General features: G+C 46.4%; 1 protein-coding gene across 4 annotated transcripts in view; it reads right to left on the reverse strand.

Moving 5' to 3' along the window:
* Positions 1-14039: 14039 nt before the first annotated feature.
* The window catches only part of LOC110497368 (zinc finger protein 827), a 96248-nt gene continuing 83052 nt past the window's right edge, over positions 14040-27235 (reverse strand). For 2 of the 4 annotated variants that reach the window (XM_036954283.1, XM_036954282.1), the window contains exons 10-14: positions 26126-26300; positions 25440-25606; positions 22523-22732; positions 21476-21653; positions 14040-18360 (exon numbers count right to left, since the gene is read on the reverse strand). In XM_036954283.1, the coding sequence (XP_036810178.1) occupies positions 17400-18360; positions 21476-21653; positions 22523-22732; positions 25440-25606; positions 26126-26300 (1691 nt within the window). In that variant the 3' untranslated portion in view covers positions 14040-17399. Of the gene's footprint in view, positions 18361-18767; positions 18819-21475; positions 21654-22522; positions 22733-25439; positions 25607-26125; positions 26301-27235 lie in introns of all 4 variants that reach the window. The other 2 variants (XM_036954285.1, XM_036954284.1) reach the window with 2 other exon arrangements.

Raw genomic sequence — 27235 nt, forward strand, 5'->3', positions numbered from 1 at the left:
GATAGTTGTGGGCGTTTTCTGTTGCTGAAATGTTTGTGTGGGAACGTAGCTGCTGAACCAGGGCTAGGAAGCTTTGTGTGGGAACGTAGCTGCTGAACCAGGGCTAGGAAGCTTTGTGTGGGAACGTAGCTGCTGAACCAGGGCTAGGAAGCTTTGTGTGGGGACGTAGCTACTGATCCAGGGCTAGGAAGCTTTGTGTGGGGACGTAGCTACTGATCCAGGGCTAGGAAGCTTTGTGTGGGAACGTAGCTGCTGAACCAGGCCTAGGAAGCTTTGTGTGGGGACGTAGCTACTGAACCAGGGCTAGGAAGCTTTGTGTGGGGACATAGCTACTGAACCAAGGAAGCTTGACAACTTTTAATACAAGCGTCATATCATTCCCGTTGTCCTGGCAAAGTTTTACATTTAATCCAGACAAAATTACCACATTTTTGCAATAATGCCTCTTGACCACCAGATGTCCCCCTAACTTTACATCTAAACTCATCTAAACCATTATCATGATGACTGGCCTGAGAGCCAGCCTCCACCGCTCCTCCCCTCAGGATGTGCTGGGTGACAGGTCACAGAGAGGCTGCTAGGACACCAGATCCTTCTTCCCTGGACCTCTGAGGACACCATGGTAATCCTTCACATCCATCCCCCATGCCAGTCAGAGCCTGGCTTCAAGCAGATACTAGGCTACCTACCTACCGCTGGGCAGAGGAATGATCAAAGAGACAATAGTATTATCATAAAGCGTCCATTACACCAGCCCAGGGCACAGTAGGCATCAACCTCTGTAAATATTTTTTTTTTTAAACAGTGGGAATTTCCCTCGTACAGCGCCAGTGTAAAGTTTGTAAAGGACAGTCTGTACATAGTGGGGAGAAAACTGCTTCTATGCTGCAGTCCAAAGCCACAAACCTATGTTTGTTGTTAGGAAAGAATCGCTAGATTCTTAGTCAAATCCGTCCCAGTCCCCCCCGATTATTCCATCCACTTCCATCTTTCCTTGATCGTTTACATCTGTCTGTTCCGGAGAAGTGAGCCCCAGCCTCCAGAGTCTCTCTGCTCGCAGGTTGGCGGTCGTTTCCTCCTGTCTGCGCCTGGAGGAAGACTGCCCCCTGAATGCAGATGGATTCATTAGGCTTGAGTAACACCCTTCCCCTTCATCACGCTGTCTCTCTCTCTCTCACACACACACACACACACACACACTGTACTGCTCTAGGGAACAGTCAGTCCTAGCTTAATCTCTGGACATACACACACACACACACAGCGTACACTAGGCTTCAGTGTAAACTCCCTGATGCGGTTTCTCAGTGGAAAGATTAACTCAAATGCTGTCGTATCATGTTCAATGTTCAGCCATTTTAGCCCAAACACAGACCAGCCCACATGTGTTTACCATTTAGAGACATTTCTTTAATGTAAGCACAGGGCATGGACACGGTCTTTGATGGGGTCGGAGTGGGATTTTCCATTTCTCAAGACTTGGATTGATGCTTTGTGTGTCCGTCAGAGCGGCGGTCCATCCCCACATTTTCATCCAACACACAAACGTCTCTTTATTTGAAATTGTGTTTAATTGCAGTCCAAACCCAGCTCCACTTGACAACGTCTGCAAATGATGACTAATTACATGACAACGTACTCCTTATGAATGGTTAGTAGTATAGAGCGTTGTCGTAGTGACATGACAGTCACATTCCTATGAGTGTTGTTTCTATAAATAAAGACAACCAAGTCTTATTGTTAGAAATGCAGTCTGTTGCTGGTGTTGCTGGTGTACAGAACCATGTCTTAGAATGATGAATGGTTAGTATAAAGCGTTGTCGTGGTAACTTGTCGTGTGTAGCACCAGACAGAGACCTAGGGCTCTATTCAATCCGTATCGGGGGAAATTCATCACTAAAGCCCAATTTGAAATTGAAAGGTAATGTTCCCAAGTTGGCGGAGACGGTAAACGCTACACATGTCAGCTCAATCCTAAATTACCTTTCCATTTCTCTCTGAAAATCTGTAGTGCTTCAGTGGTAAGGATTGAGAATAGCCCCTAGGTGGTGGTGGTTTTGTTGTGGGTTCTGCTGGTGTTGTATTTGGGCATGTTGTCTGCTCTGATCAGAGAGAGTGGGATGCGTGACACTGAATGAAATGTCACCTGGGCCCTCCCACCACGCTAACGCTGGGCTCTTTCTCTCTGTGTGTGTGTGTGTGTGTAGTGTGGCCGCTGGTCATGGTCTGCCGATCCACAAAGCCTCTCCCTCCCTGCTGTGTTGGCTCTCTTCGTCTCCCCACAGTCCCCCCTGCTCACACACACATACACACACACCATCCCCACCTCCCTCTTTCATACACACAAACCCTCCACACACACATACCTCCCTCACACACACTGCCCTCCTCCTTCCATGACACACACACACTCCTCCCGCCCGGGTCGCACCGACTCGGCTGGCTGCTTTGCCGTCTCTCTCACGTGACAGATGAGTGTGTGTGAAGCATTTCATTCAGGCTCACAGCTCAGTTTCAAGACTGCTGCAAAACAATCTAAGCACCCACAGTCACTAGTAGGGATGGAGTGGACTGGAGAGAGCAGAGAGGATGGGGGGAGGTGAGATTTGTGCTTTTTGTTGTTTGTGTGCTCACCCTCTAAGCAGCCCACCTCATAACACCATAGCATCTCTCTCTCTGCTCTAGCAGTAGAACCCTAGTGGCTGTGGGACATGTGATATTATAAGGAGTGTAGGATGGAACGTAGGGTTAATCTATCTATAGGGTGTCTTCATACAGATGATGAGGCACTGATTGGCTAGTTTTTATTGCGTCTCACTACCAGTTTCAGTGGGGTCTAGTCATTCTACAGAACCTGGTAGGCAGATCATGGTGGAAGTGGGGTTTAGTCATTCTACTGAACCTAGTAGGCAGATGATGGTGGTAGAGTGGGGTCTAGTCATTCTACAGAACCCAGTAGGCAGATCATGGTGGTAGTGGGGTCTAGTCATTCTACAGAACCTAGTAGGCAGATCATGGTGGTAGAGAGGGGTCTAGTCATTTTACAGAACCTAGTAGGCAGATCATGGTGGTAGTGGGGTCTAGTCATTCTACAGAATCTTGTAGGCAGATCATGGTGGTAGTGGGGTCTAGTCATTCTACTGAACCTAGTAGGCAGATCATGGTGGTAGAGTGGGGTCTAGTCATTCTACTGAACCTAGTAGGCAGATCATGGTGGTAGAGTGGGGTCTAGTCATTCTACTGAATCTAGTAGGCAGATCATGGTGGTAGAGTGGGGTCTAGTCATTCTACTGAACCTATTAGGCAGATCATGGTGGTAGAGTGGGGTCTAGTCATTCTACTGAACCTAGTAGGCAGATCATGGCAGTAGAGTGGGGTCTAGTCATTCTACTGAACCTAGTAGGCAGATCATGGTGGTAGAGTGGGGTCTAGTCATTCTACTGAACCTAGTAGGCAGATCATGGTGGTAGAGTGGGGTCTAGTCATTCTACTGAACCTAGTAGGCAGATCATGGTGGTAGAGTGGGGTCTAGTCATTCTATTAAACCTAGTAGGCAGATCATTGTGGTAAATAGTATGACGAGGCCTCTCAGGTGGTCAGCGAGTGTAAGTCTCTCCCTTTATTAAAGCACCTGAGGAAAACTCATTCTCATCCACACACTAATGTTCTCTTCCTCTCTTTCACACACAGACCTGTGTTTGCTGTGTGTAATTTTCTCGCCTGCCTGCTGCCTATGGGCCTGTGGACGATGATCTACATATGGAGAGGGGGAGAGAGAGAGAAGGAGCCTTCCTTGGCGCCCAGTAATTGGACTTTAGAAGCCGATTGGGGGAACTTGGTTGACCTCTGGTAATGGATTTGAGTGAATAATTATTTGTAGTTATGGTTGGAAGATGATATCGGCGGGAGCGGGAGAGAAGGATGAATCCCATTGTGTGAGTCACCACTGCTGTAAAAGAGGGACATGGAGAGAGAGACGTTGCTGCCAGCACTCAATTAATGAAATCCAGCTGCTTAGGCTGCTTAGGCCCGCGCGCACTGCCTGATAAAAAAAAAACGCCCTGGCTGGTCTGGTCAGGAAAAAGGGTTCTCTCACGCTGCCCCTTCCCAGCCCAAACTACAAACTACCGACCCTTCACCCACCTGCATTGCGTTGTTAAAATCTTAAAATCCGCCCCCACTCCAGACTCCAGGTAAAATACATTATAGGAAGGGTCCATTATTTTTTTTAAGCCAGCGGTGGTGGTGCTTAGCGTTTGCGCGTGCGTGTTAGCTTATCTTAGCACAGCCAGCAGCCGCCATGATAATAGAACCTAATGAAAGCGATTCTCAAGATGGCAGCCAGCGCCAGTCCGCGCCACCTCAGGACACAGAAGGCAATCACTCTTAATCCACAGTCTAATTGGCCTGGCTGTGCCTCCTCTGGGCCTAAGTGAATTCAGCTGTTCGATTACTGCGGGCCAATAATCTGGAATGTCTGGAATAACATCTGACTGACTGAGACGTCTTGTTTAAACAAAAGGATGTCCGACGAGACCTGGAGGACAAAGTGCATCTTTCAAAAGGTGGCTGGACGTCTTGGACCCGGTCTCCTCCCTCTGGTGTGTGTGTCTGTTAGTACTCAGTGTTCTCTGGCAGAGACAGAGACATCAACCCAGGCAGAGAGGTCCTGGCTTGGCAACGCTCTGCCTCCCCTCTCTTCTCTCTCCCCCTCCCCTCTCTGCCTCTCCCCTCCCCCTCTCTGCCTCTCCCCTCCCATCTCTTCTCTCTCTGCCTCAGCTTTCTGCCTTGAGAGGCTGTGTCCTAGATCAGTGATATGTAGGGTGAAAATTAAGCTACTCCCCCTTATTATCTTTGGCTGTACTCTCTCACTAGCCCTCATCCCCCTCTCCTCTATACCCTTCTCTCTCTCTCCCCTCTCTCTATCTCTACTCATTCCTCACTCCCCCTCTCTCTTCCTATCTCTCACTCCTGGCCCTTCTCTATCCTCTCAATTCAATTCAAGGGGCTTTATTGACATGGGAAACATATGTCAACATTGCCAAAGCAAGTGAAGTAGATAATATACTAAAGTGAATATCCCCTGTTCTCTCTCTCTCTCTCTCCTGGTCCTGCTGCCCTCTTGCCAGTCTCTATTATCAGTGTCTTTCCAGTGGTCTCTCCAGGCTGGGCAACCAGTGGTCCCTCCAGGCTGGGCAACCAGTGGTCTCTCCAGGCTGGGCAACCAGTGGTCTCTCCAGGCTGGGCAACCAGTGGTCTCTCCAGGCTGGGCAACCAGTGGTCTCTCCAGGCTGTGCTCCAGACAGACCATGTTTTGAGAGGCAGTGCTGGACTACCCTCCTTCACTCCTCCTTGGCTGCATACGGAGGTCAACCTGTCACACCTGTCCACAGCTACACACACACTCTCTCTCTGCTGTGTAGGGAAAACTACCAGACAGCTCCCTGCACGCCACAATCCCAGACTCATGTGGAGAGGCAGAAGAAGAACGGTACAATCTTGTATTCTATTCCACTGTGCTTTGAGCCCAGTGTCTTTTATGATGGAGGAATTAATGCTACAGCACTTAAAGCCTTGGCAACCAGTAAAAAGTGTTCTAGTCCGCCTCCCAAATGGCACCCTATTCCCTACATAGTGTACTACCTTTGACCAGGGGCTCTGGATCAAAAGTAGTGCACTATATAGGGAATATGGTGCCATTTGGGATGCAATCTAGTTTTTACTTTCTGGAGCAGAGGAGGTTTATATTGGATAGTTGCTATTAACTACCGATAGACTGCACTCTGCCTTGCCCTCTCCTTGGCCATATGTTAATGACCACTCAGTGCTTCTGCCCTGGGGTAACCCTGCCCACTGCTGGACTGGGTCAGCCAATCACCAGACCCTCCAAATGACTAGGCTACCACTCAAACCTAATCTGAAAATTGGGCTATATGAAATGATAAACAAATATTTGTATTCAAAAAAATGCACCTTTTAATATGCGATATAAAGGGGTGTGTTTTGATTTGGTTCACTAATGGCCGGTAATGGATACAGCCCATTCTCCACCCTGCCCTAAGCCTACCAGGGTCGTATTCATCAGGGTATACCGTATCAAAACCTTTTACAACAGAAAATAGGAACTAGTGCTTCCTATTGGACATGGTTCAACTGGTCCATCCCTGTTTCAGTCCATTTTTGTTCCGTTTGATGCCTAATGAACACGACCCTGTTCTGCCCACTGAGGTAACAAGATGGCAGCTGAGCTCTGCTCCCTGGTAGTTGATCACTGGCCGTTTTACTGCCCTGGCATGTTCCTGGCTCCTCTCTCTGCTCCGGGGGCAAAGCGGACACGGCCCACAGTAAAAAGGCCTGTGAGGTGGGCAGGAAGCTGTGGCCGTGGCTGGTGAAGCTGGCTTCATCACGTCACGTTGACATGTCAGGGAGCCGTGCCAGGGCAGTGGGCACCGCCGTGACTCATTGTTCCCGCCACTTCCCGCTCTCCCCGGACAAGTTGCGTGGGAGCAGGTAGAGCGGGCGACGGGGCGAGTTAGCGCCTGGTGGCAGATGGGCAGGGTAACCGGTGCCAGCCACACTGGACCACTGGTCTGGCAACTGGACACAGACTGACTGGACAGCCGGACGTGGCGTTTTTCTGGCACGAGGATATGGGCCAGGTGTCTCGCTCCAGCAGCAAGGGGTGTGTGTGTGTGTGTGTGTGTGTGTGTGTGTGTGTGTGTGTGTGTGTGTGTGTGTGTGTGTGTGTGTGTCAGAGAGAAGGAGAGGAATGTGCTAGTATGCATCATTTAACATGACCACCTAAATGAATCCATGCTAGCAGTGTGTGTGTTTATGAGAGAGGGAGAGAGATTGCCCCATTTTATACTGCAAACCAAAGCCTACTTTACTGTACAGGCCGGACATTAATCTTAGGGAAACAAAATAAATCAAGATTGGTTTAGAAAAGCGCTGTCAGTCTAATTGTTGTGATAACCATTCCTGTGGTACTCACTGTTGGAAGTCAGTGCCATGGAATGCATGCTCATCGACATCCAAACATGCTATGGCCCTGAGAACTGACTGAGAGAGCGCTCTTGTGTGGTGGAGGAAGGTCTCCCTATAGGATGACCTTTTCAGATCGTATATGCACTACTTGTATTATTCTGCCTCGATTTCATGGTGGACTGCAGTGAGAAACTAACGAGATTAGAGTTTTGAAGTCCAGCCATTCCTGCTATTGACCTTAGTGGTGTAACTTGCTCTATTCTGTTTCCAATAGAAGTCATTATCGTTGTTTCTCTCAATTAGCCTAAATTACACCCAACAGCAGAATGCAGTCTTCTTACTGAAATGAAAGAGCATGGCTGGCATTTGCAGATTACAGAAATCCCTCTTAAAAATCTGTATTTATCTGTTATACGACAGGGGAGATATTGAGAATGGAAAGAGTTCAGTTTGAAAAAACGAATTTGCCCTTCAGCTTGTGTGCCTCTCCACCAATGAGGGTTAAATTACTATCTGGGCACCTTGGCAACCATTGTTGTGCTGCTCCTGAGTCGCCACCTACATCTGAACGGGCTGAACTCAATACTGTAGAGTAAGCTTTTGTTTATTTGTTAGTTGTACTGTGCCAGTGCCGCCTCTGCCGATCTGTCTGTTTTGGTAAAGAAACTGATGTGTTATCTGACATTGGTACATTGTATTTTCAGAACAAATGCTGGTATAATCATGTTCTGTTACTGTAGTCATGGTGACGTGTGTGTGAGTGTAATTGAGAATCTTATTAACCAAGATATGTAAGCCTTTGAGGCAAAGCCAGTACAGTATGAAGATGGGCAGAAACTGCTTCTCCAATAGAAATCCCAGATATGAAGTTGTTTTTCCTGAAAATGAACACGTCAGTTTGTCACTTTCACAAGGTTGGAGTAATAACATGCTTGATTACAGCAGAGGTAACAACTGACCAATGCAGGGTTGACGCTTCAGGCTTTCCCAAACTTGGTCCTGGGGTCCCGCCTGGGTGCATGTTTTGGTTTTTGCCCTGGCACTACACAGCTGATTCAAATGATCAAAGCTTGATGATGAGTTGGGTATTTGAATCAGCTGTGTAGTTCTAGGGCAAAAAACAAAACGTGCACCCAGGGGGGGCACCAGGACTGAGTTTGGGAAACCCTGGACTAGGGGAGGGTTGAGGAGGAGGGATGACACCTGACTAGGGGAGGGTTGAGGAGGAGGGATGACACCTGACTAGGGGAGGGTTGAGGAGGAGGGATGACACCTGACTAGGGGAGGGTTAACGCTTGACTTGTGCATGGTTGATACATGACTAGAGCAGGTCTGAGGAGGAATGAGGAAGTTTCTAATATGTATTCCGTACAGTAAGCTTGTATTCAGGTTGACGTTTCCAACTGGGCACAGACGTCAATTCAACGTCTATTTCACGTGTGTTCAACATCATTTCATTGAAAGGATGTGGAAACAACGTTGATTCACCCAGTGTTATTGTCCTGAGTCTTGCCTGGAGGCAGAACTTAATGTCCAAAATTGGGTTTAAATTTAAAAAAAAATACATAAATGATTTTTTTGTCTTAATTTAAGATTAGGGTTAGCGGTGTGGTTAAGGTTAGGTTTATATTGTGGCTGTGCCAGCTAGTGACCACTTTGCATAACTGCCTCCAGAACAATGCTAACTTGCCTTGTAAGCTACTGTATAATGATCCGGATGGTGGACATGAAATACTAATTGATGATATCTCCACACTCCACAGCAGTCTTATATGATGTATCAGTCGTTTATTCCAAGATGGGAAGGCAAGATGTCCAACTTGCCCAAAAATGTGTTTTATCGTGTAGTAGTAGCCACGTACAACGACTAGACCAGACATCTGGATGGATGCGATCCAAGTTAATTTGTTTGACCCGCTCTCCTCTTAAATGAGAATTGATGGTAGGATTCCCAATGTCTTGATTGGAAGACAAACGAGTAGGGGGCGGTCCCGTAATTGATTGAAGACCGCAATTGGATTAGGCTAATTGAAATGCATTGTAGAAATCGTTAGATGCTCAAGTACATGGAATCATTTAAAACACTACTAACCAGGCAGTGATCAGGTCTCAACACAAATAGGAAGGATTCTATTAAAGATGGTGGTTTCTGTTTCTAAACATGTCTGTTCAACGCAGTAGTGGTACGTGGGTAAAATCACTGGGGAAGCCAATCCAGAAGAAAAAGCCACATTACAACCTGTGTGTTGTGATAATTGTGTTGTTTGCTTCAACTTCAACATTTCAACATCATCTAATCACCTCTGCTTAGTCTAATACAATGACAACTAAAAGATACCAAAAACTATTTAGTCCCATCTACGTAAGCTAAATAAAATGCGGCTGTTCGTGGTTCTGATTTGTGTCTGTGCGTGTTGGTGCAAGTAGAAAAACATCCTGTCAATGACATATGCTCACAATGCGATTTGACAGGAGAGACGACAAATCCAAACGGGCTTCCCATGACACTTTTTTTTTTTTTTGGTGTGCCAAGACCATTCACAGTTGAGCTCACTCAGTTTAGCTCAATGCTGATTGGAAAGACTGGCTTCCCTTGGCATCCATGAATACACCCCACTGGTTCAATGTCACGTTGGATATTGTGGTGGATTTGTAAAACGAGAATGATACCCTTATGTTTCTCTGTGTGGTTTCCTCAGTAAACAACCACTGTACCTGGTTTTACTGTATTTCCAAACCAAGAATAAAGTACAACTGTCTCCAGATCAGTTTTTCACCTGGCCAGCTGGAGCAGAGTGTTGGGGGTGAGACCGGGGTCAGTGTTACACTTCATTACTTCAGCAGGGGAATGAGGAGCAGGATTAGCTTGTCTCTGACCTTGGATCTGCTCTTAAAAAGCCAGACACACAGAAACCTGCCAGCCTCAGATCTCTACGGATCTGAATCATTGAAATCAGTGCTGGTCTTGTAATAGACAGAAATGGTGAGGAATATAAATATAAAGCAGTAATACATGTAGAGATAGAATAGAGTAGAATGGCATAATTAGAAGAGATACATTTTAGATTGCATTTGATGGCAACTGATTGATGCTGGCAAGATGCTGTAAATTACCACATTTTAAAAGACTGCACATACTATCATGTTCTAAATGTCAACAAAAACAAAACAGAAGATGATGCCAGTATCACTGAGCGTGATGTCCAATAGGAAAATTAAAAGACCTATTCATGCAATTGTGTTATGTTCGAAGAGCTCATATCCATAGAAACCAAGTAACCTATGGCTGGTCAGTGTCCCGTAGTGCCATGGTAACAGTCTAGCCCTGACAACAGTCGTGAGATTTACTGGGTCTCCATTTCAGATGACTCTTCCTAGCTAAGGGGTATGACCCCTGTTTCACCAAGTTACAGTATATCCCTCCCCCTTATATACAGTACAGTAAACATGCCTTCCTTGTCCAATCAAAATCACCCAGCTTATGTTTGGGGTTGTGTAGTGAGGCAGTGTGTGTGTGGCTATACGATCCATCACCCTATAATGTTCCGGGTCGGCCCCAAGTCTGGATACGCCAGAGCCCGGTGGCTTCTTGGTAATCCCTCTTCCTCTGTGGCGCTGGTACCTCCTGTGGAGCTTCCTGAATCAGATTGTCGCGGACCCCCCCGCCTCTGCCCGAGCGATGTCTCACCCCTGCGATTAGGAGCTCACACCGCATGGGGTGGTTGGCTAGTGATGGTGACGTCTGGCCCTGGTTGGTGGGATTGGCTGCAGAAGGACAAGCAAGTAAATGCATGTCCTCTCTGTTGCCTATTCTGGACGGGCAAATGAGTGATACACCACAGGAGACTGCAGGGCTACCACATAGAACCCTGTTCTCTATAAAGTGCACTACTTTAGACCAGGATCCATAGAGCTCTGGTCGAAAGTAGTGCACTTGGAAACCGAGCCCAGGCTACAGATCGTCCCCCTATCCCTTTTTTATTTGGCTAGATCCCAGCTCTTGATTGGATAAGAGGTGTTTTTCTCACCTGAGGTGGAAGCTGTCCAGACGTAATAGAACGATGCGATTATCAACGAATGGATAAGGTTGTAGCACTTTGGATTGAACTCGATCTGAAATTACATGAACTTTATAAAATAAGTTTGGTCTGAAAAGTAGTCATTTCTGAAAAGTTGCATTAGTGCTGGTATACCCCATGCTAAATCAATTCCACAGTTAGTTTCCCCCTTAGTGTTCTCTGCACCAACGATCCTCTCTGTTGCAGGCCGTCTCTTTGTCTCTCTGGCTACGTACGAAATGGCACCCCTATCTCCTTTATAGTGCACACTACTTTTGACCAAAGCACTATGGACCCTGGTCAAAAGCAGTGCACTATATAGGGCCTCAGTTTGTTTTCTCTATGGAGGGGAGAGAGGATCTGTCTTTACTTAGCTCTGCCTCAGCTCCTCCTCCTTCACATGCTAAGACCTCAAACCCACCATGGACAGACGGGTGAAGAGAGGGATCCTGGGAAGTATTGATGCTTCAGGGAAGACATGAGAGTAGAGGGAGGAGAGAAAGGGGGAATAAGAGGGAGGTGGAGAGAGATGGAGGGAGAGAAAAGGAGGGCAGGCGAGGGAAATGAGCGGTAGAAATAAAGGGGAGGAGAGAAAGGAGTGGAGAGAGAGAGAAAGGTAGAGGGGTACGGTGAGAAAGAAAAAGAGTAGATGGAGAGAATCACCATACTAGAGAAAGAGAGAGACGTGGAAAGACAGAGGGAGGCAGGCCGCTGGGTGGCAGCTCCCTCCTGCCGACACACACTTCTGTCTAAGCAGCTTTCCTCTCAGGGCGGGGTCAGCCCAGGTCACAGTGGGATTACACTTTTGGCAAACAAGAGGGAGCTCCTCTCGCTCTCTGTCTCTTTCCCTCTCTTTCTCTCTCCCTCGGCCTGCAAATCCGCGCCGCTGCGACTCCCCCGTGACTCGAACCAGCTGTAATAAAGCCAAGGCAGCCTGAACCTACAAACAAAAAGCTAACACGCTATCGATCGGTGCCGGCCAACTTTCACGGGGTGGTGTCGAAAGGTCTTCGCTGTGCAGACAGCTTGAGCCCAGGGGTGGAGGGATATTATTATAAATATATATATACACCTTTTTTGTGAGGGAGAAATTCTCAATTTTGGACAATAGCATTGTATAGTAATTAAGGTGTTATAGGCATGAGCTAAATATGAATGGAAGTCAATCTTTAGACGTCTATATACCCTCAAATCAATACATGTCCTGCTGTGTGTGTGTGTAGGAGTGTGTCTCCACTAGTGTGTATGTACCCGCGCGAGTGCCTCCATCTCCACTTCCTAATCAACACTTCCACTCATAGGGAGGTCAGCTGAGCAGGCCTCTAGTGACCCTGGCACTGCTTTGAACTTAATTAAGCCGCTTTAAACACACTGGAGAGGAGACTCATTAATACCACGGTATGGCAAACGGCCAGACCGGATCTAGACGCCAACATCTGAACTACATAGAGAAGAGAGAGGAGTTTCAGACTTGAACACGGGTGAACTCTGTAAAGGTTAAGATCCAGGGCAGTGAGGTGACCATTTGGTCTAGCATCGCCGAAGCTCCATACTTTACTCTGAGCAACACTGAAATCATGTGGATGAGGTACTGTATGTACAGATCATTGGCTAATATGAACAGATAACATTACTGCATAATACACACTGACTTTCAACTGAAATAGTGCATATCATATAAACAGCCATATGCAACTGTCAATACTTAAGGGGGAGGGAGGGAGATCTCTCTCTCTCACCCCTTCAAAGTATTGGCTGTTTATACAATATGCACTATTTCAGTTTGAATTAGACATGTCTTTAATTGTTTATTTCCCTTTTGTTTATTATCTACTTTATATAAACATATGTTTCCCATGCCAATAAAGCCATTGAATTGAGGGGGGAGGAGAAAGGGGGAAGATAGGGGGAGAGAGAATGAGAGGGGGGGAAGGAGAGAAGAGTGGTAGACAGAGGGAGAGAGTGTGTGTGTTTGGGATACTGACTGTAGGCCTGTTAAAGGAGAACTTTAGACCAAGGTGTTCTATAGCTCGGGGCCTAACGGTGATAAATGAGTCCCTTAATTTCTGCAAACACTTTATCTCTGCTTCATCTGTTTTCATTAGGCTGGCCCCAACCTCTGGCTGGGTGAGAACGTGCTGCTGCTGTCTGCTGCCTCCATTACAGCACTGTGGACATTCCCCAAATTGCACCCTATTCCCTATGTAGCGCACTACTTTTAACCAGTGCCCCCAAGACAGGTTGGTTGTTTAGCAACAAAACCGAGGTGTGCGCAACTATGGGGCAAAACAGACGGGGTTGCCTTAGATTGTTGACAACATGTAAAGTATACTTAGTCTCCAATGTTTATTGAAAACATAAATAATAAATACATTTTCACAATGAGCACTTGTTTCTCAAATATATTGTTACTGTTGTTGGTTAGCTAGCTAGCTAATTTTAGCCATATTAGCATAGACGTGACATGATACCATGTCTTGTTTTGACTCAAGAACAAACTAGCTGAAATAAGCCACTTGCGATTCACTACATGGCAGCTTGTTGTTACTGTTGCTAGCTATCTGGCCATCCAGAATCATAACAACTCACGGCCTTCTGCCCCATTGAAGCGCATGCACCGTTTTCGTCGTTGTCAGTTAACCCTGTCGGGCCCTGGTCAAAAGTAGTTCACTTTATAGGGAACAGGGGTCAAAAGTAGTGCACTATATAGGAAATAGGGTGCCATTTCAGATGTCACAGCCTATGAAACGTATAGAGAGCTGCGTCGCATCAGAAAGAGTCCTCCGCCGTCTCTCATAAGGCCTGAGTGTTGGCCGGTTGGAGGTATTCCATAATTAGACTTTTGGGAGGATCCATTTCTGCTCTTTTCTTTCCCGTTGTAAACGTCTCCACCGGTGTAGCAGCTGTACCTGGAGAGAGGCCGTTTCAACTATATACAATCAAGACAACATGACATTGAAAATGACATTATAGAGTCGAAAGAAAAACCAGACCTGAGGTGGAACATCTGTTGTAAGCTTTACTTTCAAATCCTGTTACATTTATATCTGGCAACTTTTGAACATAAAATAATGCCAAAACAAAGATAAAACGAATACAAAAACCAAAAAAGTACAAATGATCTATTTACCAGTTATTGTCACAAACAACCCTGTACAGCCTTAACAATTAACTAATCAGAAAGCTTTATACAGCACATACCAATTTTTACTGAGTGCCAAAAAGATGAACGAAAACACACAAAAAAAGAAGATAGTTCTTGTCGAGTCATAAAATAGAGAGAGAGAGAGAGATGTCATGCATACGCCGAAGTGCTCAGAAAGGTAGTCACCCGACATACCATTTAAAAAAAAAAAAATCACCTTTAGGCAAAAAATTATAAGCAAACGATAAGTGCTTAAAAATACCGGGTTTGGAAAGGACAGAGAAGCGATCCCTGTCGGCCTTTTCTTCTCCTTAGACACACCAACCAGACCAAAGGGCCGTTTTATAAGAAGAAACAACTGCAGCCATTCTTGATTACATAATGATTATGCGGTAGCTATATATATATATATAAAAAAAGGCATACAGTCAGTCGTAAAAAGACGGGCACATTCTTTTTTGTTCCTCTTATTTTTTGTTTTTAGATTTGGACCCTGAAAATCAGTTTGACTCATTCTCAGTGGTCTCAGGCGGTTCCCTTCCACCAAGTGGCACTAGAGTATTACATATTAGAGGATAGATAAGGAGCTGGAGCTGACCTAGGAGTGTGTGTGTGGCAGGGACTGTTACACCCCTCCGTTACCAGGAAGTGACGGATTTAATCCTAGCATCACAACCTCGTTTTTAAGTTTCATTTGGTCTTAACAATGCATTGTTCTCTCAATTTGTTGTTGTTGTCATTACAAAGAAATAAAAAAAATATATATAAAAAATAAAAAAAATCACAAGAAAATGAAAAGTACAATAAACAAGCAAAACAATTAAGGTAAAAAAAAAAATCCCTTTACAAATAAGAAACCATTTTGGCTTAAAGACCACTTGGGAATGTGAGCGAGGTCAATTAAATGGGTAATGCTTTTGCATAAAAGAAACCAAAATGCCTTTATTATGCTGCCTGGTCTCATGTACACTCTCCATGTTGAGCATCTCCGTCTGTACAGATAAATACATTTTTCATGTTCAAAAAGTGCAGCACTGTGCAAAATTGGCTTTGACAATTTAGCCTGGGCCCTTTGGGTCTCCCAGCGTAGTATAGTTCAACCTCGACTGCCTAATTCATGCAATTTGTGTTCATCTGCACTCTGCAATTTTACAGAGGTAAAAACCCTCCGCACTAAACCACAAAATGTCTACACAACAAAAATCAGGAAACCACGGTTTTGATTCAGATCGTTCACAGCAAACATCTTAAAAAGGTAATAAGTCTGTTTCCGGTGATATCCTATCGGACCGACAGCTCAACCGTTTACACTATAACAATATGAACTAGCTAAGTGCTTTTGGTTTTGAAATGGGACTAAGCTAAGTGCAATTACAACTGAGAGATGGAGCGAAGGGGGAATAGAAAGCAGTACCATGTCTTCTCACTGAGATAGAAGCTACACCACCAAAACCAAAAATATGGCTGCTTCCTCGTCAACAACATTGGACCTATCGGAGCCTTCATCAAAATGGCTTCATAATAGCGATGCACGTTAGTAGAAAACGCTCATCGTCCTACGTTTAAAAGGCTCAGTAAAAAAGAGAAAGAGAGGGGAAAAAAAACGAATGATCAACCTAAAAAGACACAGAAGGCCACCGACCTATAAAAACCAACCCCTTGCTTTCTGTCATATAGGCAACGGTACCCAACAGTCCCTGCCTGCAACTACACCGCACATCTGTATCACGTTCGCATCACGTACATCAACAACGAAAAATACATTCATTCAAGTCATTTTGGAGCAGTTTCTTTCTTTTACACAAAATTACAAAAGAGCTCGAAAAAGCACCATTGAATCGGCCTGTGGTGCCCGGAGCCGCTGGGGGTTTTAACACCCCGTTAGCTGGTCACCTCCACAAAACACTTCTCTCTTACAGCTTATCTAACGTAATGGTGCGCCAGTCCATACATAGTTCTACACATGATGCTGGACTGAACACCACCTGGGTCGTATTCATTAGGGCGCAACGTAGCATAACGACAAGTTCTGGTGATTCAGTCCTTTTTCTTCCGTTTGGTGCCTAATGACTAGGACCCTGGTCTCAGGGGTTACAGGTGTCCTCGTGGATCCTTTGATGTGGGCTGTTGGGGTAAAACTAATCTGGTCCCAGATCTGTTTGTGGTGTCTTGCCAATTTCTACGGTCATTGTCACGACAGCACAAACAGACCTGGGACTAGGCTACGGTTACACAAGGGCTAAGTTGGGGAAAGCAAAGACTATAGCATGAGGCTATAACGTGTGTTACATTGAATTGGCAAAGGGCCTTGAGTAGAGAATGTCACTTGTTCTGTCCACCCCACCGCACAACTTCAAACAACGTACAAGATGTCACCGGTGTGTATGGGTTGCCAAGACGACCGCCACCTGAGACAAAGGTGAGTTCAAGTCGACGTTTGATGCATATGGTTTCACCATTACACAAAGCCAAACAGATAAAGTCAAAGCTTAGTTGTGGGGGAGATTGACGGCTACAAAACTATGTACAGAACACATTTGTTAAATAATTCATTAAGTGCGTGGTTTGAGGCGTTGCTTTGGAAACGAGACTTTTGAGAAAAAGCGTTCCGTTTCATTGGTTCTTGTTCGCGGCGCATCACAATTTAACAGCCTGGGGATTGGTTCATCATACCCTATTAAATGACGTGCATCAAAGCTAGCGGAAACAAAGAGGCAGGCATGCTATTCTGATGCGTAGTAGCCAAAAGACAAAAACGCACTAAAAATGTCAGAGCACTTGTTTTGTTTCTTCTTCTTTTTCTACTTTTCTAACAAAAACAAAAATAAAACACGGATCCGTTTTACAGGTAATGCAGTTGGGTCCTGGTCATTCAAAAGTCCAAAAAACAAACATTAGAAAATAAAAAGTAGAGATAGAGAGTAATAATTCAATCGATATAACAGATAAGAAAAGCAGCTTTTGATATAAATGCATTTTTTAGCACATACAGCCTTTTCTCTGATAAATTCTTTTTTTTTTTTTCCATTGTCTACAATAACTACTTGTCTGTCTCTGTCCAGCTTATTCAGCTGGCTTGATTGGAAAGTTTTCCCCATCGCAGTGGATAACGATCATTCACACCACTGTCCAGGGAGAGAGGGATGGAGAGAAAGGGGAACGAGAAGGAGGGGGGAGAGATAGGGATGAGAAGGAGGAGAGGAGAACAGTCACACAGTCTTGGCTCTCTCCGTCAGTCCCAGTCCTAGGTAAGCCAGGAAGGAGTGTTTGAGTGAGGTGGGCGAGGGAGGAGAGGGTGAGGCGGCGGTGGAGGAGAGGAAAGGGGGGGCGGAGGAGGGCGGCCTCTGGAGTCTGGAGAGGGGCGAGTGGAATGTGGAGCGGTGGCGGTGGGTGAACAGGGTTGTGAGGGGGATCAGGTGCGCCCGCTCGCAGTTTCCCAACTGCTCGTAGACATGGCGTGGGGAGGGGAAGAAGAGGGAGGGGCCACCGCCATTGGTTGTGGTCGCTGTCAGGTAACGCTGGGCTGGGGGCGGGAGCTCCTGTTGATGATGGTGTTGTTTCCCTGTGATGAGTGACAGGGCGACAGATTGCAGGGCCTGGGAGGCAGAGAGAATCATGAGGGGGCTGCTGCTACCGCTTCCCCCGCTACTCCCATCTCCACCTACCCCCAGGAGAAAGGGCTCCCCGCCCCGCAGAGACCCCACCAGAGAGCCCCCTAGCTGGGCCTGGAACTCCTCCTCGCCGGCCTCCTCCCCTTCCCCTCCACCCTGGTGCTTCTTGAGGTGGCGGCTGAAGATGAAGGGGTGGGTGGTGGTGAAGGGGCACTCCGTGCAGCCGAAGGTCTGGCGCGGGGCGTGCTTCAGCTTCTTGTGCAGGTTCAGGTTGTCCTTGCGCTTGCAGCTGTAGCCGCAGCGGTCGCAGTGGAAGGGCCGCTCGCCCGTGTGCACGCGCACGTGCTCGATCAGCTTGTTGGCCGTCTTGGACAGGTAGCCGCACTGCTCACACTTGTAGTGGTTGCCGAGGCGATGCTCGCGCATGTGCCTCTCCAGCGCGGGCTGGTCGCACCACACCGACTGGCAGATGCGACACTTGTACTCCATCTTGTAATGGGTCTTCAGGTGGCACTCCATGGCCGCCGGTCGATTGGTGGAATAAATGCAGACGGGGCACCTGGGAAACAGGAAGGAGGAAGTGGAAGGGGGCAGGACATGGGAAATACACACACAATAGCGAGGGGAGGTTTAACGAAGAGAGGACTTAAATACACGATGACCAAAATACACACCTTAAGACTTCAACACAAGGGAGGATGAAGAGGGGGAAGGTGAAGGAGGAAAGGTGTGTGTGATGTGTCCTGAATATTTGACCCTAAAGGAATGATTGGTGTGTGTGTGTGTGTGTTGTTGAAATTTTAAAGTGTGTAGAGTGGGTTGGGGTTGAAAGTGTGTTTGGAGTGGGTTGGTGGTAGGTGGGTGGGGCATGTAGAACTGGGCAGAGACAGGTTGTGGAAAGAGAACAGGATTGGACGGAATTAGGAATGGAAGGATAACTGAAATAAATGGAAATGTGGCACTTACATTTAAATAGCACCATTCATCTGCTCTGGGCCCCAAAGCGCTTCACAAACCCTGCAGAACAGAATCACCTCAGAATACAACCAGCCACGTGGTGAAGAGCCTACACACACCTTCTCTCTCCCATACACTCCTGGACATACACTCCTGAATGAACACTTCTGAGTACACTAAGGATGCACTGGTAAAGGGAGGCCCTTCTCTGTCCTAGACACGCCTCACGCCACACTCAGAGTGCACAGTACACTCTCCTTTTCGGTACACACTACAGCCTCGTCTCCCTCTCTTATAAAAAGTGTTTTTTCTCCATTGTCTACAACTCGTCTGTCTTTTGTCCAGCTTAGTAAGCTGGCTTGATTTGAAAGTGTTCTCCATTGCAGTGGATAACCACCACTCCGTCACCCCACCGTCCACTGCTGAGCACACACTACTTAGTACACAACCCTGCCTGGACACACTACTCTAGAGTCTAGACTAGAGATACCCTCTTGAACTGGACTGAGGGGGCAGCTGTGTTTGGGCAACCTGCTTTTAATTCTGACCTCTCAAATCCTTCCCCGCACAGCTAATGTGGACTGTCTGTCTGGTTTTAAAGTCAGGATAGAGGATGGATTTCTAACAAACATTAAAACACTCTACTATAATGACTGAACTAATTGCACCCTTGAACATTTGAAATGTGAAATAAATACATGCCCATGTACCTAAAATGGACTAATACTGTTAGCAGTGTTGATGGTGTGTGTGTGTGTGTTCCTGTACTGAACAATGAACGTGGAGAGAATTGGTGGTGGCGTATTGAGACCTTAACCGTGCCTCTACTCCTTGTAACAAGACGAGACACTAACAGATACCTCAGTAAACTACGACCCTGACTCTCTCACTCCAAACACCAAACCAACTACTGATCGAATGCTACCGATGGCTAGACAATGGACAGTATCTGGTGAATAGTGGTGACAGCTTGACATTAAACATGGTCAAGTGACCGTGTCGGCCGATCAGTTAATGGCGAGATGAGTTCAATGGCGTCTGATTGATATCGATGGCTCTACACGTGCATTGACTGACTGCGTATCATGGCAAACAACTTTGACAAATAGATACAAACAAAAAAAAGAAACATAAAAATGACAGTGACTGTTGTGTGTTAACAAACAATCTGTTCCTACTGCGCTTAAATATTTTCTGTTCAGATTTCCTGTTTAGTGATTGCATGTGAATGCATGTACTACTTTCATTCCAGATGGTTTCAAATGCAATCTGGGAAAATATAACATCTATCTGGTATAAAATATGCATCTGTGTTTCCAGGCTTTAAAAGCACAGCGCTAGGCTAATGTCATTAGCATGTTGTTGCGTGTGTGTTGGAGGAGCTTCATGGCTAGGCTAATGTCATTAGCATGTTGTTGCGTGTGTGTTGGAGGAGCTTCATGGCTAGGCTAATTGCATTAGCATGTTGTTGCGTGTGTGTTGGAGGAGCTTCATGGCTAGGCTAATGTCATTAGCATGTTGTTGCGTGTGTGTGTTGGAGGAGCTTCATAGCTAGGCTAATTGCATTAGCATGTTGTTGCGTGTGTGTTGGAGGAGCTTCATGGCTAGGCTAATGTCATTAGCATGTTGTTGCGTGTGTGTTGGAGAAGCTTCATGGCTAGGCTAATGTCATTAGCATGTTGTTGCGTGTGTGTTGGAGAAGCTTCATGGCTAGGCTAATGTCATTAGCATGTTGTTGCGTGTGTGTTGGAGGAGCTTCATGGCTAGGCTAATGTCATTAGCATGTTGTTGCGTGTGTGTTGGAGGAGCTTCATGGCTAGGCTAATGTCATTAGCATGTTGTTGCGTGTGTGTTGGAGAAGCTTCATGGCTAGGCTAATGTCATTAGCATGTTGTTGCGTGTGTGTTGGAGGAGCTTCATGGCTAGGCTAATGTCATTAGCATGTTGTTGCGTGTGTGTTGGAGGAGCTTCATGGCTAGGCTAATGTCATTAGCATGTTGTTGCGTGTGTGTTGGAGGAGCTTCATGGCTAGGCTAATGTCATTAGCATGTTGTTGCGTGTGTGTTGGAGAAGCTTCATGGCTAGGCTAATGTCATTAGCATGTTGTTGCGTGTGTGTTGGAGGAGCTTCATGGCTAGGCTAATGTCATTAGCATGTTGTTGCGTGTGTGTTGAAGGAGCTTCATGTACTGGCAGCGTTGATTTAACATGAACAGACGGGCTAAATGGCTATGTATGGTTTACTGTGTGTGTGTGTGTGTGTACATCACACAGTACAACAGAGGCTCCTATACGGGTATAGGAGTATTGGGTCAGAGGGGGACAGTGTTTGGTATCAAGGGCTGTGAGTGTAACACGGTTTATATATACTCTGTGAATGTCTTAATAGCTTCAGTGAGCTAGATGTCCTATGCACGTAAATGTGTATGTTGGACAGTGTCTGTGTGTTGACGTCATCTAGTTTGAAAGTGTGGCTGAATGCATGCACACATTTACAGTTCAGACTGCGTGTGTATTATGTTTATGCATGTGGTCTTACACGCATGTTTTCGACTTAATGTGCATACTTAATGTGCATACTTAATGTGCATGCTATAGTCAGTCGGTCAGTGGGTTACCGTCTGCCTGTGCGTTTGTACATGTGTGAGGGAGGAGTCGGGGTAGGGTAGGGTGGGGGGTGGTGGAGTAGGAACCTCTGTCTGTACTTGCTTTCCTTACTTGAGCCCTCCGGTGGGGACGGTGTGGCACTTCTTGTGCTCCAGCAGCTGCTCGGGCGTCTTCAGGAACTTGTGGCACACGTCGCACTCGAACATGCGCGTGATCAGGTGGATCTGGAGGTGGCGCTCGTACATGGTCCGCGTCTTGCACACAAAGTTGCAGAAGACGCACTCGAAGCCTGGTGGGGGAGAGAGGGAGTTAGCATGACTGCAGTGCTCCTCGTCCTCTTAATTAAACATCACCCCCGTGATATGCTCGTATTTTAACTCACATATTCTGGACACATCACACACACCTTTACGTCACTGCATAATTTACGTGAAAAAAGTCTGTGCTTTTGCATGCTAGCTGTTCGAGGAGACATTCAGTCATTGCGCTAGCGCTAGTTAGAAATAGCGTGCAAAACTACATCTAACTTCCTGCATACTGGACGCAGAGACGTAAACATGGTATCCATGAGTTCATCTGACTCTGGGGAAGTAGATAAAGTGGTGGGCTCACACTCTCTCTGTAAAGGCCCAGTGCAGTCAAAATTCTGTTTTCTGTGTTTAATATCATATTGTACAACAGCTGATGAAACTAACACTGTAAAAGTGTGAAAAAAATGTGATCAGTGTTATTTCCTGATAGCTGCTGGTTGAAAATACAACATACACAGGACCATCTAACCAGCAGGTTAGCATGAGCGGGAGTTTCAGATTTTCATGGTGACATCACCAGGCGGTAAATGAGTTAATAGACCAATAACAAAGAGAGTTCCAAACCTCTCTGCCAATAACAGCTAGTTTTCAGTTTTCCCCTCTCCACTCAGACCCCTCCCAGACAGTCCTAGCAAAAATCTTGCTTGAGAAGTAGTTTTTTGCACATTTTTAATGGAATCTAACACTGTAATGGAATCTAACACTGTAACTTATTGTTACCCAGAAATGATTTGATATTGAGATAAAAACAGCTGCATTGGGCCTTTAAGGATACAGAATTGTAAGTAGATTAAATTAACTGTAGTTCCACATAATGTTCCAGCCTATACATCCCAGAACTCCTTGCCTTTCTCAGACTTCTCTTCAGTTCCTGATCCCGAGTGGCTGCTGGAGCTGGATTGGCTGCCTGCAGAGGAGGGAGGGGCCAGCAGGTTCTTGAGCTCCTCATTGGCATGGGTAAGTTCTCCACCCTCTGAGCTGTTCAGCGAATCGCTGAGGGCCGACAGGGAGGAGGAGGTGCTCTTCGTCTCACTGAGGGGGCTCCGCGAGTTCAGACCTATGAAGAAGAGGGGTCAAGAGTCAATCATCATCAACATCAGCATTGTCATTATCGTGATTATCATCATCATCGAATTCAGAAAATGTACCATTGTAATTCCATTTCACTTTACTTCCTGAATGATTAAGTAATACACCCCAATTCTGTCACTACCAGCACTGCCACCGTCATCATAAGTGCATTCTCAACATTAGACAGGGTACCTCAACCCAATAAAAGGAGGAAAAGCACTAAACTACAGTCAAAACCACACACACTCTCTCTCTCTCTCTCTCTCTGAATACAAAATGAAAATCACACACACTGCAGGCAGGCAGACTCAGCTTCAGGGCCATGTCCTCTGACTGGAGCCCTGCTGCCAGTCCAATCAACAGCCAGTATGCTTTTATTGATCTCTTTTTTTTCCTCTCTCTGTTTGACTGCACTTCTCTGGGATAGAGAGAGAGAGTATGAGAGAGAGAGAGAGAGAGAAAGAGAAGAGGGGAGGAGGAGGGTCACGGCTAAGGGAGCTAAGATGGCGGGAGCAACTCAGGGCACAGCTCAACAAAGGGCATTCAGTCAGGGAGAAGGAGAGGGAGGGAGGGAGGTGAAGGAGTATAGGGCTTCTGGCTGCCATGGATTGTGAAATGGCCGACGCGCGCACACACACACACACACACACACACACACACACACACACACACACTCGCACGGAGGCATTCACACAGATGCATTCAAAGACACATATTGTGCATGGCCTACACACTTTTATCCTTGAGAATGAGAGGTATAGAAATGCAGGTATAGAATGCAGGTATAGAAACTCAGAAAGCAGAGAGTGAAATACCATTGTATCCATCTCTCTCAACGCCGAAGACCTCTAGAGGTAGATTAAAGACAAAACGAGGCTCACCACTCCACTATCTAAGGGAGCTATAGAGTACATGATGCTCTAAACATTCAAAGAGTGCTTGTCCCTTGTGGGAAACCACATCATTTATCATCCCTGTTGGCATATTCCTTGTTAGCACTTTTTACAAGGTCCAAGATGCTATTGAAGCATGTGTTTAGTCAAACGCACTTGACTTTTTATGAGGGTGGAAAACGTTGTAAACCTGTGTTACACTCCCCTACGGATTGGACAGTGAAGCGAAAACTTTAAAAAGGTGGCTCTATACTCCACCATTTTGGATTTTAATATGTTTAATATGATGCGACAGTACAGAATGTCACCTTATATTTGAGGGTATTTTCACAGTTCAGAAATGAAAGCACCTAATGCATAAATATCTGGGAGAATCTGGGAGATTGAATGGATCTCTGCCCTGTTCCTACTGTACCACCACACACACAGTATCTCTGTCCTGTTCCTACTATACCACCACACAGTATCCTGTTTCTAGCCCTAGCAGCAGCCAGGCTCCCTGCTGTGGGGCCACCAGTCTGACCCCTTGCCCATGTGGCTGACACACATCTTAGTGGGGGCCAACTTCAGGCGTAACACTTGCTGAATTCAGCCGTTTCCATGTCTGTCTGGAGCTTGGCTGTGGGAGATGTGGTGTCCAAACACTATCAGTTGACAAAAAACACCCAGCAGTCTTTTCTACAGCCCCAATGTGGTGTGTTTTCAGCAGCCATGTTTGCTAGTGGGTGGAGGCTAGCCTAAATGCCAAGCTTCGATATGGACTCACCACTCTGTGTCTGTGTGAGAGAGGGTAAGAATGTGTGTGTGTGTGTGTGTGTGTGTGTGTGTGTGAACCCTGGCCTGCCTCTGACGGACCAGAGGGCCTATTGATTTTTCCCCTCAGGCACGATAAGGGGCAGCCATCGTAGATAAACAAGGTCGCTCCCCGGCCTCCGTGAGGACCCCTCAGCTGTCTGCAACACTACCGGACAATCCCACACACACACACTGCCACGGAAGGGCAAGACGGGCAACCGCGTCGGACGATAAACCGGACAAAGCCGCTACGGACCAAAAAAATACATTGACAGGCTGGGTTTTGGACCAGTGGCTTTAAAAAGTCCAGGGAAGGTCGAGGGAGGGAAAATAATCTACATGTTTTGTTATTCAAAGTGGAAGTTGTTTCTGTTTGGGTAGTTTACAGAGTTAGAGTCTCCTCTCACTCCCGGGAAGGGACTCGTTTTATGAAGCTTTACTTTATTGTCACATCAGTTCAGTGTGTTGAGACTGAACATGTTGGTTCCCTCTACTATAAACGGCTGTGAACTAAACTAGCTGTTTCTACTCTGAGCAGTCAGCAGTAGCACCTCAATCTGCAACACTCCCCCAACAGCTCCCTACCAACAACATGTCACAGCTGATCTGAGAATCATTCTGAAAGGTTGGTCTCTTCTGAAAGCTTTAAAACATTGTTTGGCTACGATCCGAGGTGCAGACTTCTCCAGTCCTCCTCATGGATGTAAAAGGTATAGACTGGGTGTAAGAAAATGTATAAACCCCCTCTTTCTAGCCTATCCTTACATCAAAACAGCACTTTAAAACCCATGAGTCCGAGCGAGCAGATAGATACACGCTTCAGGAAGGGAATCAATACAATTTGGAACAGTTCGATGGCAGCAAAACCAAGTTCAGCTGGAAAAGAAATGCCATCAAGTTGGTTGTACAAGCTGACTTCGTCCTATTGCTGCCCCCGGGGACAAGAGGTGGACCAAAGCGATCTCTCCATACAATACATGCCTGAGCAGAAGACAGATGATCTACCTGTGTGTCCGTGACTGACGTGGGACTTCATGTCGCTCTCCTCCACACAGACGTAGTCACAGGCGCTGCAGCACAGAGCGAACATCCACTGCTCCTTGTCCACGTGGAGAGACATGTGGCTGACGAACTGGGCGTTCAGCCCCGTCTGGAAACCACACGCATGGCAGCTAGATGGACAGGAAGAGGGAGGGGTTAAACACTGATCTCAGAACAGGTCACAGCTAGAGGGGAAAGGAGCGAGGTATTGAACATAGACCAAATGCTGATCTCAGACCCGGTTATAGAGGCGAGAAGACATCATTAATTCCTAATCAAACCCTAAAGGCTGACCTCAGACCAGTAAAGAAATAGGTCAGTCATGTACAGTCCATGGTTTACATTACTGATGCTGACCCCAATTTATGGGATCAGTAAATTGCATGTGTCAGTCATTATACGGATAGATCTTCTGTGCACACACACACACACACACACACACACACACACACACACGTGATATCTTTGACGCCTGCTATGGATGAACACGTACTTGCCAAAAACTATAGGGACAGACTTTTATTATGGGTCTGTGTACATTAGTACAGGGACAGTTCTTGTGACTACCGCTCTGAGAACAGGTGCGTCGACCAGACTCTAGTAGATTCAATGTTTCTTTGGAGTGTTTCTTTCATTCAGCGTAGCAGCACCTGTAGTAATAGGGGAAGGTCTTCCCGTCTCGTCCCTCAGCGGTGGTGACGGCGCTGACCATCTGCTCTGCGTCGGTGCTGACCAGCTTGACAGAGTGGATGGTCAGGTGCTGGTTGAGGTTGGCTCTGCACTTGGCTGCATAAGGACACAGGTGACACGTATACTTCCGCTCCTCTGGAAGGACAGACGGACGGACAGACACAAGGTCAGAGAGAGAGAGAGACAGAGAGAGGGAGAGAGAGAGAGAGAGAGAGAGGGAGAAAGAGAGAGGGAGAAAGAGAGAGCGAGAGAGAGGGAGAAAGAGAGAGAGGGAGAAAGAGAGAGAGGGAGAAAGAGAGAGGGAGAAAGAGAGAGAGGGAGAAAGAGAGAGAGGGAGAAAGAGAGAGAGGGAGAAAGAGAGAGAGAGACAGAGGGAGAAAGAGAGAGCGAGAGAGAGGGAGAAATAGAGAGAGGGAGAAAGAGAGAGAAAGAGAGAGAGGGCGAGAGAGCGAGATGGATCTACAGAGACACATGGGGACACACATTCGTACACACACACGTACGCGTAACACGTATGCCATATACAAAACGCATGCAGGCACACGTACGTACGTAAACAACATGTGTCCTCATCACGTATACACAAATACAATGAGTACGTCCCCCTGCATGAGAATGTCTGCTTAGTGGACTACACAAACAAAACACACACGCAAATCCTATTACGTCAGCTACTAACTAACGCACACACACACACACTTTGCCCGAGGTCATGAAGCCAGGGAACCTTTGTGGCCCGGGTAAACCAAAAACAACCATCATGATGACATATGCCCCCGTTTCTGCTCTCTGTGGTGTGCCCAAGCTGTTCTCAGCCAAACAACCCACTCACAGGGGGAGTGTGTGTGTCAGAGTGTGTGTGCGCGTGCGTGTTTTGTATTAGTGTGTGTGGACCATGCGCTTTCATGCATAAGAATATGTAGGTTTTTACATAAATGCGGGTGCATTAAAAAGACCAATTTAAATAAAATTAAAATTGAGAATGCATTAACTTTTACAGCAATGACCCTTAGACTTGTGGTAATGCCAGGGGAGTGGAGATCTCTGATCTGAACCACTGAGAGTTAAGA

Source organism: Oncorhynchus mykiss, chromosome 19 (genome assembly GCF_013265735.2).
Source record: "Oncorhynchus mykiss isolate Arlee chromosome 19, USDA_OmykA_1.1, whole genome shotgun sequence".
Classification (NCBI taxonomy): Eukaryota; Metazoa; Chordata; class Actinopteri; order Salmoniformes; family Salmonidae; genus Oncorhynchus; species Oncorhynchus mykiss.